At 39.0% G+C, this 12708-nt stretch overlaps 1 protein-coding gene across 17 annotated transcripts in view; it reads right to left on the bottom strand.

Moving 5' to 3' along the window:
• Positions 1-11576, bottom strand: part of TRPS1 (transcriptional repressor GATA binding 1) — a 253008-nt gene extending 241432 nt beyond the window's left edge. For 4 of the 17 annotated variants that reach the window (XM_067711445.1, XM_067711438.1, XM_067711451.1 and 1 more), the window contains exon 1: positions 10620-11106. Coding sequence is in view for 1 of the 17 variants with exons in the window: in XM_067711452.1 (XP_067567553.1) it covers positions 9958-9967 (10 nt within the window). In the remaining 16 variants the exon portion in view is untranslated. Of the gene's footprint in view, positions 1-3608; positions 3717-4508; positions 4713-6688; positions 6721-9075; positions 9197-9957; positions 10348-10619; positions 11107-11557 lie in introns of those variants that run through there. The other 13 variants (XM_067711444.1, XM_067711446.1, XM_067711454.1 and 10 more) reach the window with 9 other exon arrangements.
• Positions 11577-12708: the final 1132 nt, after the last annotated feature.

Below are 12708 nucleotides of genomic sequence, written 5' to 3'. Positions count from 1 at the left end.
AGGAGAAATCCTCCCTCCTCCAAAACCTGAAATATTAGATCCCAAAGAGGGAAAAAAAAAGGTACTAAAGCATGGCAGAATAATCCAGAGGAAGCATGCTTGCTCTCAGCATAATTTTCTTTAGCATCCTGAGATGAACAACATCACGCTGCCCATGATCTCTGCTTACTCCTCTGAAAACCATCCAGAGGATTTTCAAAAAGGAAAAATTCTAGCTGTGCTTTCAAATGCCAAATTAACTTACAGGGCTTCCACTCCTGAAGGGAAACAGCACAGTAGCACACCAGAAGCTGGAGGATGCTTTTTGTCACGCAAAGCCAGAACTGATGAGTGGGATCCCAGTGGGGTTTATCTAAAATTCCCAAGTACCACAGGCAAAGAGGTCAGAGTTTTCCGTGTCAAAAATATATAAATAAGTAAAGCCATACACAGCAACAGTTCCTTATGTTATAATGGATTGTGCAGTATCCAAATCCCTCTTCTGTTCAGATACACATACATAAATCTTTTTAACTAGGAACCGAAAATGGGAAAAACAAAAAGGAGGGAAATCTGCTTATGCTCATATCTACCCCCCTATTTTCCATTTCGAATCATCACTGGTCTCACTTTTTAATTTTTATTACTGCCAATGGAATTATTCAGGGAGTGAGACAAGCATGTATACACATAATTAGATGTTAACAATGAACACTGAACTATCCTGGGAGTAAAAAGTACAAGACAGGTGTGTACAGAGTGTACACAAATATGGGGAATGCTAAAGAGTTGAATGTTTTGACAAAGTGAACATGCAAGATCATACACAAACATTTACACATAAAATGTGTACTTTATGATTTTTACTACTGGCCTGAAATCTTGACTGACAGCTTTCTTATTTAAAGCTTATCAAAGTACAAAGGAAAAGTAAAATGTAAATAATGAGGACACTCTTTCAACAACATAAATTGTCTTAAGAAGGAGACATTTAAAAGTAGAATAAACAGTGATGGGACAGAGAGTAAAATAAAGAGTTTATTGTAATTGAGGTTTAGATGACAGCAAGCTTCATAAAGTAATTTACCACATCTTGCATCCAATGAATGCAATGCAAATTCATTCTAAATACAAAAGAGAAACATCTCCTTACTATCTGCTTGTAAATTACAGGAAAAATGAGGTTTCATATTACTCATTACTTAAATGTGTTACTGCTTACACTGGCCACTTGTACCTAAAGTTAGCTTCTAAAACGTACCTAAGTTGGCAAACCTGAGGAGTAAAATTTGCAATAATCTTTAAAAAAAATACTTCCAAAAATAAGTTAAAGACAGTATTAAACATAATCGTTTGTGTTTTTTCAATTTATAATTTAATCAATTTATTAACATAAAAATTTAGCAGCCAAATACAGAAAAATATATGATTTTAAACAATCTCAAAGATATATCTATAAATAACTGGTGAAGAGCTATTAATTATTTAACAATCAGACTAATATATATTGAGAAAATTTAATAACACGGGCCTTGATTAAAAGTTTTATATATATATATATATATATATATAAAACCAGTCTTAACTTTCATCAGTTGAATGGTATTTTAAAAAATTAAAACAAGCTAGATTCTCTTCTCAAAAATATTTAATGGTATCAAAAAGTAAAGCAGAAACAAATGCCAAAATCTCTTCTAAGAACTTTTATATGTTCGGAGCTACTTAATAGTATTGAAAGAAAAAACAGGCTGATGTATTTCTTTCTACATCTTTCAGAGCTAAAGATGTGTGGATACTGACATCACAAAGAAGTCACAAGTAGAAGTTGGTTTTAATTTGTTTTGCCACTCTCACTCTCATTTCAGAACCAAAATTCTAATTAAATTAATCCTCAGATAGGTGTTGGGATGCATTAAGTAATTAAAATGGATATTACAAAGACTAAAGTCATTTCAAAAAAAATATGTACTATGTTAAAATTCCATTCGGTGCCTGTAATGCGAAAACATTCTATATGAGTGAAAATACAGACATGGGCATGTACATGTACATAGTTCATATGAAGCCACTAATTCATATGCTACACTTGTGCATAGCTCAGAGAAAACAATAAAGCTAAAATAGATTAGTAATGCTTGATCCCTTTACACATGAAGTGTATCATGTAATAGAGAAATTAGATTCCACAAACTAACGTCTGCCGTATAGATTTACACTATTTATAGCTGTATCTGATCTCAGATATAATACATGCTTCTATAAGGCGAAACAGAAATACTGATTCACAAGGATTCACTGAAAGTCATATTGTAGAATCTAAGCAAGAAACACGTTATAGTAAAAAATGTTTGATTTGTAAGTTTCATAAATTCTGTCCAAATTCTACAAGTGAAAAAAAATTTTGAGGCAAAAATCTTTTTTCCTCTCCTTTTTCTACAGCTAAAATACATTTAATGTCTAAATAGCAGTTGTGGTATATCTATCATCCTCTACTGGGTTCATTCTTGGTTACTCTAATAATTTAATAATGTAATATTAATCCTTTTTCAAGCTTGGGACATATATATTAGGAAATATAAATATGTTTATTATTCTTTATAATACCATACTACTCACTATCATGGATACAAATAATTAACAGATAAAGAAATTATAAATGCAAAAAAGAGAAACGTGCTCCCATTAAATAAAGGAAAAAAGAATCAGAAAATAAACTATGGGCACTTGTATATTTCCCTCTAACACTGTCTATAATAGAAGGCTTAAATAGCTGACAGTGAGTCACTTGTTTATTCATGTTAAATAAACTGAATATATAGTTAACTTCTGACTTAATTAAAAGTATTTTCCAGAACGTATTTTGACTGTCAATTACCTAGATACCAAAGTTGTTGTATTGTGTTGCTTGATGAAATAGGACATACAGCAACCCTCAAACCAGTATTACAAGCCTGGCAAATAGCATCACATTTGGGTGACGCACAGAATCCCTCACCCTAGGGATAAACGCATTGGATCATAGTACAAAGTCTTTACATGTTCCATATTATTTCTACATAACGTTTTAAGATGATAGAATCGTAAACTATAAAGTGCTATCCATTAAAAAGATATATTCAGAAACAGCACTGTCACTTAACTGCTCCTCTCAACAGAAATTTGGGATTTAAAAAAAATTATCTGCAGAAGCATTTCTCAGAATACACTGCAAGGTGGCATTTTGACGTACAGTTTTTTTGTCATTTCTTAAATTTCTTAGTAAATTGAGCGTAGGTATAAGTATTATGATCATGATGGCTTCATTATGTTTAAACTCCAAACGCATTTCAAACTTTGAGACTTTATAAAGTAGGTCATGTAGCTCCTTAAAAGATTTATGTTTTAAAGCGTAGAATTAATTGTTTAGCAAAGTGGATTCCACCATCAAGGTGTACCTACGTTATCGTCCATCCACAAATACTACATACATTACACATACCTGCAACAGCGCTGCACACATATCAGCAGTAATTTAAACATACCGTGGATACATCAACCATTTGCAAGCATTCACAATGCTAGATTTCCTCTCATACTACAGACATCCTACTACTAGTTACCAGAATATCACACAAATCAAAATACATTACCTTTGTTCAAACAATACTGCAGTTCATTATATAACAGAAAGGGTCATCCTTAATTGCTCAGGAACCAAGATAGTGGTGGATTCTTGGAGCAGAAGTGGTGCGGAATGGCTTGAGGCAAAACCGAAACATATTGTTTAAGTAAACCTTAAGGGGAGGGGATCCTATGCGCAATTGATGGATTTTTTTTTTTTTTTTGGTATCATCTTCCACAAAGCCTCTCCAACCCCTCCCCACCACTGAACAGTAAACAAACTACTGATATTAAAGGACTGCGGCTCTGAACACCTCTCTCTTCCTTTTTTTTCTCTTCTCACCAAACTTTATTACTGTTCCCTCAGTTTTGCAGTAATAAACCAATATTCATTCAATAAAAACGTAGTGACGGAGAGACCCATCACCTGAAATTCCTGTTTGAAAACTTTGTAAAACATAAATCAAGACTCACTCTAAGATACTCTCTCTATGCTGATGCGAACAAGTTATAGCTTAAGTTCCTACAGTTTTTCCTGACACATCCTTATGTAAAAGAGTGGTTAGCAGAGAAAAAATGCCTCTGATTTGAACTGAAATCTGTAGTTCTCACAAGAAAAAATGAGAAAAACGTAAGGTAAATCAAAACCATCAAATTTCCACGCAGGGAACACTTCTACTTCCCTGAATATACGGAATGCTTTTCATGATAATTACTAATGCCTTAAAAGACATTTTAAGGTCTCTGTATGATACCTAATTTTCAGTATATATTATTTCTAAAACACACTCTGTGTAAAAGGAAAACAGAACAAAAACAAAAACCCTCAGAACAAATTTGGTGTTAAACGCAAAGTCCAAGACAAGTAACTGTAAGATTTAAACCAAGACAAGTAACCATAAGATTTAAACCTTCCGAACAATTCCTACCAGAAATGTCGATAGTCAGTTCTGGCCCACCAAATGGGGCACAGGGCCCCATTTCTGGGTGGAACGTCTTTCTCCAAGGATGGAAAAACTGGCACAAATCTTTTTGCTCTCTGAAAAGATTTTCCTACTTGCCAGCTTCTGAAGTTGCCCTGATGTCAACCAACATCACCAAGTTATCTCTTAACTGGAGAAAGTTCTGTTTGCCTGTACAAGACCAGGAAGAGAGAAAATGACTATTAAAAAAAAAAAAAAAAAAGGAAACTAAAAACACTGTGTGATAATAGGGTTAAAAACTATCATCTAAATTTGTGAGCAAAAAGGGCGGCCCACAGAAACAAAATGACCCTTAAAATTAACGCTTTTGATCTAAAAATGTATTTTTGTAGAGTTTCATCTATTTTCCTTCCTCTGCACATAAAAATGATTAATGTCACAATTAAACTTCCACATTTCAGACTCTTGCTAACAGGTGTAGCGTTCTTTATATAAACGTATTCATTGACCTGTCGCCATTGATAATCTTAATTAATTCATGTCAAATGAAACAAAAACAAATGGTTTTTTTTCCCCAAATAAGAAAGAAATAACGCAACACAAATACCCACTCTCCCCAAAACCCAAAAACTGTTTAAGTTACGGTAACCTGAAATGCACCAGCCATCACAGAGAGCAATTGGAGAAATCCAGCAGGGCTCAGCAGGAAAGATTTTTAATAACAGATTGAAAAACAGAATAAAAATAACTGCATCAACAGAGCCTTTCTTCCTCAGGCCACAAGCCCGTTCTTACTTGAACTTTTTTTTTTTTTTTTTAAATGGCATTTTGGCCACTAAAACCAATCCAGAACATTATTAAAAGTTAAAAGCTACCAATTACTTCTGTCTGTTCTTTTAAAGAAAAGTTTGGCATTACGTCAGTTGGTTTAAAGAAAACAAGAAAGAGAGAGAGAAAGAGTAAGAGAGAAAGTTTCCTGCTTGTATAAACTAAACCACCAGGGAAGGTGTCTAGCCACTTGTAAAGTATTTACTGCAGGTTTTTAAAGAGCTAGAAACATTTTAAAAATTAAAAGTTTTCTTTCTTATTTTTAGTGAAACATACTTAGGAATAAAAAGCATATCCTTCGTGTCTTTCTTTGGGGTGTTTTGATGTTTATTTGTATTTCGATCATAACTTTGAATCAGAAAATGATTTCCACTGATGCTTCAAATGTGAAGTACATAGATAATTTCATCTTCATTTTGCTGCCTGGATTTGTGCTCTTCGGAAAAGAAAAAAGTTTAACGACAAAAAGTAGACATTGCTACCATAACAGCTACTACAGCTGCAGTGACCAGCCAGGCTTCTTCATCTAACTCACTCTTAACAATTTAGATCATTTTCATCCATAGATCCTTCTGCAAATGCAGCAAAGGGGTTTCCGTAAACCCAAAGCTCTCTTTCTAACCTAAACCAAGTTCTACATTATTATATCCATCAGAGAACCAAATCAAAGGCCAACGAATTTGGTTCCCAGGGATCTGAGAACCACTGAGTGATAGGCCATATATAATTAATAGAATATCCTATACAAATAAACAAACGGCTTAAGACCCACTTACACCCGAGGATAAATTTTTAAAAGTGGTTATTCCCTCCCTCCGCAAAACTGTTTGCTACTGAACAGTGTATAAAATACCACTTGGTATTTTAACATATTTACTTTAATCTACTGGTTAAAGCTTTTCGGAGGTAAATAATTTTGACAATTATAAAAAACTGTTCTCAATTGTTTCAACATAAAGAACTGCAAAGTGCGTTAGTATTCTCTATCCATGATGATTACAAGTGCCTTGAGAGAATCAGACTAAATTTCTACTTGACAAAAGCTGTAAGAGTTGCTTCATATTTTATCTAAGAGGGACCCTACAATTCCATAAATCATAACTAGAATAGTAACAAAGAATTCACTTCTTTCTGTATGGTGGTATCAAAAGATGAATATAGAATATGTCTATCTATGTTATCACATAGATAGACAATCAAAGTAAAACCAAGTCTAGACATGCTGTCATTAATTTCCCCAAATTTCAATCAGCCATAATTAAGGAAGCTAAATGAGTAAACAAGACTCAGAATTAGTTATCAAGGCTATTAGTACTTATAACCAGCAAAAGAGGGGAAGAGAAAGAACCCTCTGTTACCTGAAAGCTTGACCGAGGATGAACAACAGAAAGCAAGTCCATAAAACTTGCCTGTTTTTATCAAATTGATTGTAACTTGTGAGCTGCAGTATTTGAGACAAAACTGTCTGAGTTTATAGTTTTCTATGCCTGCCAAAAACAGATGCAGACTACCACACTAGCTGTCCTGCGGAGACTAAATTAAGCAAAGGCAAATACCAAGTGGAAAGTTGTCAGCCTGTTGGGTGAATGGCTGCATTTTACACCACAGAGTATCTTAATAAGAATATGTTTTAATGTGCACCGGTCATTTTATTTTAAGTGCATCACTTTTTACAAAAGTAATAATTTTCCCTTTAAATCAATTATAAACACCTGCCCCTAACTTTCTTAAAGTCTGTTTTGTTTTATACACAATAGTATAGTGTTGTTACATTATTGTTTGCTATCAAAAGGGGTATTGAAGGAAAAAAATTTTTACATACATGTATTATAAAAAAAATTTAAAGGCCTGTTATCAATATCTGTGCTCATGTCAAATTCAAAATAAAGTTCTACCTCAAAAACAATTTGCTGCAAGCCCTTTGAAAACTTTCAGTAATGTTTATTTACTTCAACAAAGAAGGTAAGACAAGAGTTTATTAAAACTTATCACCCTGTGTATTTAGTACAAATGTGCAGGTCGTTAATTGCAAACCGTAGTCTGTATTTCTTCTCTCTCGCGCGCTCGCTCTCTCGCTCTCTCTCTCTCTCTCCCTCCCTCCCTCCCCACAAGACACAGACACACACACACACATCAAAAATAATAACAATAATAATAATAGAAACATCACTGAAATACTAGAATCTTAAAAAGCAGCTTTTCCACAGATGAATTCATTTCCCTGCTTTGAAGCTTTTCCTTATGAATGAAGATTTCCTTGTGTGTGTTAGTGAGACCTACCCTGTGGAAATCAGAGGAAACTCAGGAGTGGTATGTGACTTAAAAGAAAAGTAAAAATAATACTGAAAATATGGTAGGGCCATGTGTAACTCACTTATGACTAGCACACATACTGATTCTAACCTATTTTTAAGCAAGTATGTAGAAGATTTTACAAAATCCTACTCTTTAAAATGCTGAGCTCTAAAACCAAGTCAGACTTCCCAGCTACTTATGACATTTTTCTCCTTTTAATGTTACCTTTAAGAGACAAAGGACAAAGTCTAAAAAGCAGCAAAGACCCTTGCAGCGTCTAAAATTCAAGAGTGACTAACTTTTTTGTGAGGAACTTGCCGTGTTCCACCACTTATTTGGAGAGGGTCCGACTTTGTTACTATGAGTGGAAAAGTATTCTACACACACATATCCTAACATATAACAGATATATCAGGAAGCCATAAACGTCAACTCGCCGATTGTAAATAATACTTTCCCAACAGTATTAATGAAGCTAGGGAATGCCTCTCATTTAGAGAAATCAAGTCATAACGTTGGCACTAAAACTCTGTTTCCCTCTTAGGAGTTTTATTTTCACATTACTAATATCCAGAAATAATTGTCAAACTTTAGCACGTTGGTGGCCCTGTATATTTAACTGAATCTAGAGATGTTTCCATCCAAGGGTATAGCTTAAAAAGGAAGTTATGAAATCTGAGGACAGAGAAGCTCTAAGAACGATATGTTTGACTTGTTAAGATTAAGCACGTCATTAATAAACTTTCACTTAAAGGTAAAAAAAAAAAAAAAATCCTCAAAATGTTGGTATCGTTTCCAGACTGTCCTGTCAGCATCATAACTTACAGGAAACGATTCATCTTCCCATACAAACCCTGTATTTATTCACAACCCTGGCATACTTGGGGAAAGAGAAAAAGCCCACACCGTTTTAGAGCTAGTCTGCTTTTATACATTAACTGGTGGAATATCTGAGAAAGTGGCCTAAGCAAATGAGTAGCATGTAAGAAACTTTACAACAGTGAGCTCAGAAACTTTCATTCTCATTTTGTCCACGTCAAGAACTGGCCGCCCGCATGACTTTCCTTTGCTGCCCCTTGCATTTTTAACTCTGGCAGACTTTTCTAAATGATCAACTTTTCCTAAAACCGGCAGGAAAAGTAACACAATGCCAGCAAGATCCATAGGTTTTAACTTAAGAGCTGGAGAACTCGAAAGAGGTGGCTGGAAGCTTCCTATTTTATTTTTGCTTTGAACAATCAAATTTTTAAGCCAACAACCAGGCCTAGAGTAAGCATTTCTTGGTAATTTTGTCTCAGGCCCTATCTGTATTTTCCCTTTGTACTTGCTGTGCTCTCAGACCCTTTCCTGTTCACCTGGTGCGTTTACAAAAGTTCAATGAATCTATGAAAGTTCAATGAATCGGCCTAGCTGGATTTAACTTCTCCGCTAAGCTTCTCACTTCACTTACCTCACTTAAAACTCTAGCTGTGATTTTCCAAAATAGGATAAGGATGAATATGCTACCATAATTTGGATTCATCATTAAGATCCATCGCTCTTACTCACTTTCATAGTATCAATTCTGAGGCCTAAAACGATATGAGGAAGTAAAGCGAGACCTAAAATTTAAGACGTCCAAGATTCCCTCAGAAACCCACCAGTCCCTCTCGCCCGCTAACTTAAATTGCTTTAGAGTCTTAGGGCCATAAAACAGTTACTGACTTCCCTGGGGAAAAGGGGAAACACCACCATCTCACACAGGTACTAACAAAAAAGCTTTCCCAGCCACAAAAACAGCTTTGCACTTCAAAGGGCTCCCACCTCCGCCTCACCCTCAAATTATTCATGGGGTCCTATAATCCTGGAGTTATTTGAAGGGACAGCGGTGTTTGCCTTGGCCTTTCAAAGATGCGTTTCTCTAGAACCCAAACAGGAACTAGACAGAAGGCGAAGCGCCCGTCCGCCTGGATGTCCCACCGCTGTCAGGCATTTAATCACCGGCCAGTGTCCGCTGACCCGCGACACAGGGCGCATCATCCTCACCACAGAGGAAGTCTGCCCCTTCCTCAGCCCCTACGGAAGCGCCCTGGCTGCAAGGCCTGCCACATGGCACGGGCAGGGCACAGACCCCTCGGTCAAGCTGCCCTGAGCCGCGCAGAGGCGGGTGCATCGGGGGATGCGACACCCTCCATCTACAGCCCAGCTGGGCCTTTAAGGGAAAAAAGTTTGAAGCCTGGCTTTACAAACTCTTCAAAGCCAACGCCAGTCCTGTACTGTTTTCCCACTTTGGGGACCACACGAAGGCCCCTCTCTGTGACCCTCCCAACCTTCCCGAGTTCGCCCAACTTACTACTCTGCATGCTGGTGCCTAGTCTGCTCCCCGCTTGTCAGGAGCCCCAGAAAACTGGCGGCGGCGGCGGCGGCCCCTCGGGTCCTACCGCCCCCAGCTCCTCCGCTGCGCCCGGTAGGAGAGAATTAAAATCAGCCAGAAAGAGACAGCGAGGGGGAGTGGGGCTGCGAGGGGGAGGGGGCACCGGACTGAAACTTCTTTTTTTGGCAAATGGGGATTTGTTTTTCCTCCTCCCCGGCGGCTGAACTTGACCCTCCTGACTCCAAGGGCTACTGCAGTTTGAAGTCGTTCGTTTCTAAGACTCAGATGCCTTCGACCCACCAAAAGTAAGGGAGGAAGGGGGCAAAAGAGAGCAGAAAGGAAGAAAGAAAGAAAGAAATCACACGCGCAAAAAAGGAAGAAAGAAAATGCATGTGAAACCCGAGAAGCCTGCGCTTGGCTTTCTGCACACTCTCCCTCTGCTTTTTTTTTTTTTTTTTTTTCCAAAGAAAGTCACTTTTAATTCCCAGGGCTCCCCGCTTGCGATCGCCCACATTTTGCGCACACACGAGCGGGCGCAGCACTCGTGTCGCGGCTCTCCGGGCCTGGCAGAGGGGCTCCCGCGCCCCCCGAACCCCCCGCGGCCCCCGGCCCCGCGGCCCGCCCGGGCCTCCCCTCCTTACCTGTTGATTAATCGTCAAGAACACCCTCGGCAGCCCGAAAGATGGTGGCGCGGCGGCCAGAGCCATGAACCGTCTTCTGTTGTTTGCAGAGTTGATCTTGGATTATTGGGGGGGGGGGAGAAAAAGGTCTTTCCTGCCTCCCCCCCTTTCCCTTCCCTCCCCCCCCTTATAAAAAAAGAGAGAAAGAGCGAGAGAAAGAGAAAGGAAATAGAGCAAGGATGTGCCGGGTGCCGGGTGGGAGAGGGGAGGGGGGGTGTTGTTTTTTGTTTAAAAAAAAAAAATTAGGAAGGCGAGAGAGCGATCGAGAGGACGCGGGGTCTGGAGAAAGGAGCAGCACCAAAAAAGAGGACGCTTAAGATTGCAGTGAGATCGGGTCTTTATCAGAAATGTTATCGCTTGTCAGGACCTCAGTCTCCGCGCATTACGTCAGTTTCAAGACACCAACACTATTAATATCAAAGGAGCCTTCGCGGAGGAAAGCGCCACCCCAGACCGAGCTCCCTTAAAGAGACAGCGCGCGTCCCCGCGCCGCCGCCGCCGCCGCCGCCGCCGCCGCCGCCGCCCCGCCCGGCTCCGAGCACCCGCCGCCGCCGCCCGCCCGGACCGGCCACGGCCGCGGCCAGCCGGCTGCGCGAGAACTTCGCCCGAGTCGGAGCGAGGCGAATGAGAGCTGCGAGGTGCAGGGACCAGGCTACCTTCCCGCCCCGCCTCTCCCCCCTCCTCCTCCCCCACCCCCCATGTGGGAACGCGCGAGCTGGACAAGGAGGAAAAATCCGCAAGCTTTAGGAATAATGTGATAAAGACAGGGACCTACCTTGGGGAGTGGCGCGGGGTTGGGGGGGGGGAGGTGGGGGCCAGTGCGCGGCGGCCCAACCGACGGTCCCCAAACACTCGGAGATGCTCTCCTGAACAATCAAAAGAACTCTAAAAGTGTTTACCTTTTCAGTTGCTACTTTCTCTTCTCGCTCCCAATTAAACGACGCAGGAGAGAGAGAGAGAGAGAGAGAGAGAGAGAGAGAGAGAGAGAGTGTGTGTGTGTGTGTGTGTGTGTGTGTGTGTGTCCCTTCCCCCTTCTTCTAGGACGTGAAAGTCTTTGGACACCTAGTCGGTGGTCAGGGTTTCCCTTGCGTTTGATGGCAAGAGGGCTGGAGGGGAACAACTTGAACTCTATCCTGAGTTGGAGAAGTGAGGACTGAGGTTGCTATGGTTTTCTGAGCTGGAGAGAAGCTAGCAAGCTCAATGGGTGCTTAAAGGGGGTACTACAAAATAGATAAAATGGGAACATTATTCAAATGCGGCAAGATTAATACCTGCTGCTCTCTGGGGTTTTAGTAGCAGATAAGGAATTCTGACTTAAGCATGACATTCTTTTTACCAATTCACATCTTCAGATACTCTCATTGTTAAATAAAATTCTCTCAACATGAAGTTACTGAATTGAGAGAGTTTTTTTTTTTTTCTTTAACTTCTGAAGATCAACAATACATAAAAGAGGACCAAGACAGTATTTGAAGTATGGTAGGTGTTAAAAACTAAGTAAACATTTCTTGGGCGTTTGGACTTCATTTTCTTCAGTGGGTGACTTTAAGTGGCATGTTTTTTCTCTAGTGAAAGTCAGTTTAAACTCATTTTGTGCTAAAAGGAGAAACATCCTTCTCCAAACTATAAAATGATTAAAATTAGAGTTTTAGAGAGGTACGAATCATGAATCTGTGAATTGAAAATGAAGTAATTTCCTCTAAAATATTTTCACTAAATGATTCTTGCATCTTTTCAGAGGAAAGATGAGTATATTTTTGAAACATACTATTATCAGAAGTGAAAAAGCCAATCATTAAAAAAAAAAAGTATATGCTCTTTAGAACTTTACTGCTTTTGCTGTAAGGTCTTCATTTCTGCTTAATACACATAGTCAGGCAGACATGTGATTCCTTTTGTACCACTTTTGTTCCAGAATTTTAGTATCCTGTCCCATACACTCTTTAGGAGTAGTAGAAAGACAATAGTACTTTTGCAGTAGAGAAATTAGGTAAAAGAGTAGTCAAAATACAGTTTTACAATGAGGCAAACAATATATTCCCTAGAGGAG

The sequence above is a fragment of the Pseudorca crassidens genome, chromosome 17 (assembly GCF_039906515.1).
Source record: "Pseudorca crassidens isolate mPseCra1 chromosome 17, mPseCra1.hap1, whole genome shotgun sequence".
In the NCBI taxonomy this organism is placed as follows: domain Eukaryota; kingdom Metazoa; phylum Chordata; class Mammalia; order Artiodactyla; family Delphinidae; genus Pseudorca; species Pseudorca crassidens.
This window is presented reverse-complemented; position numbering and strand designations above follow the sequence as displayed.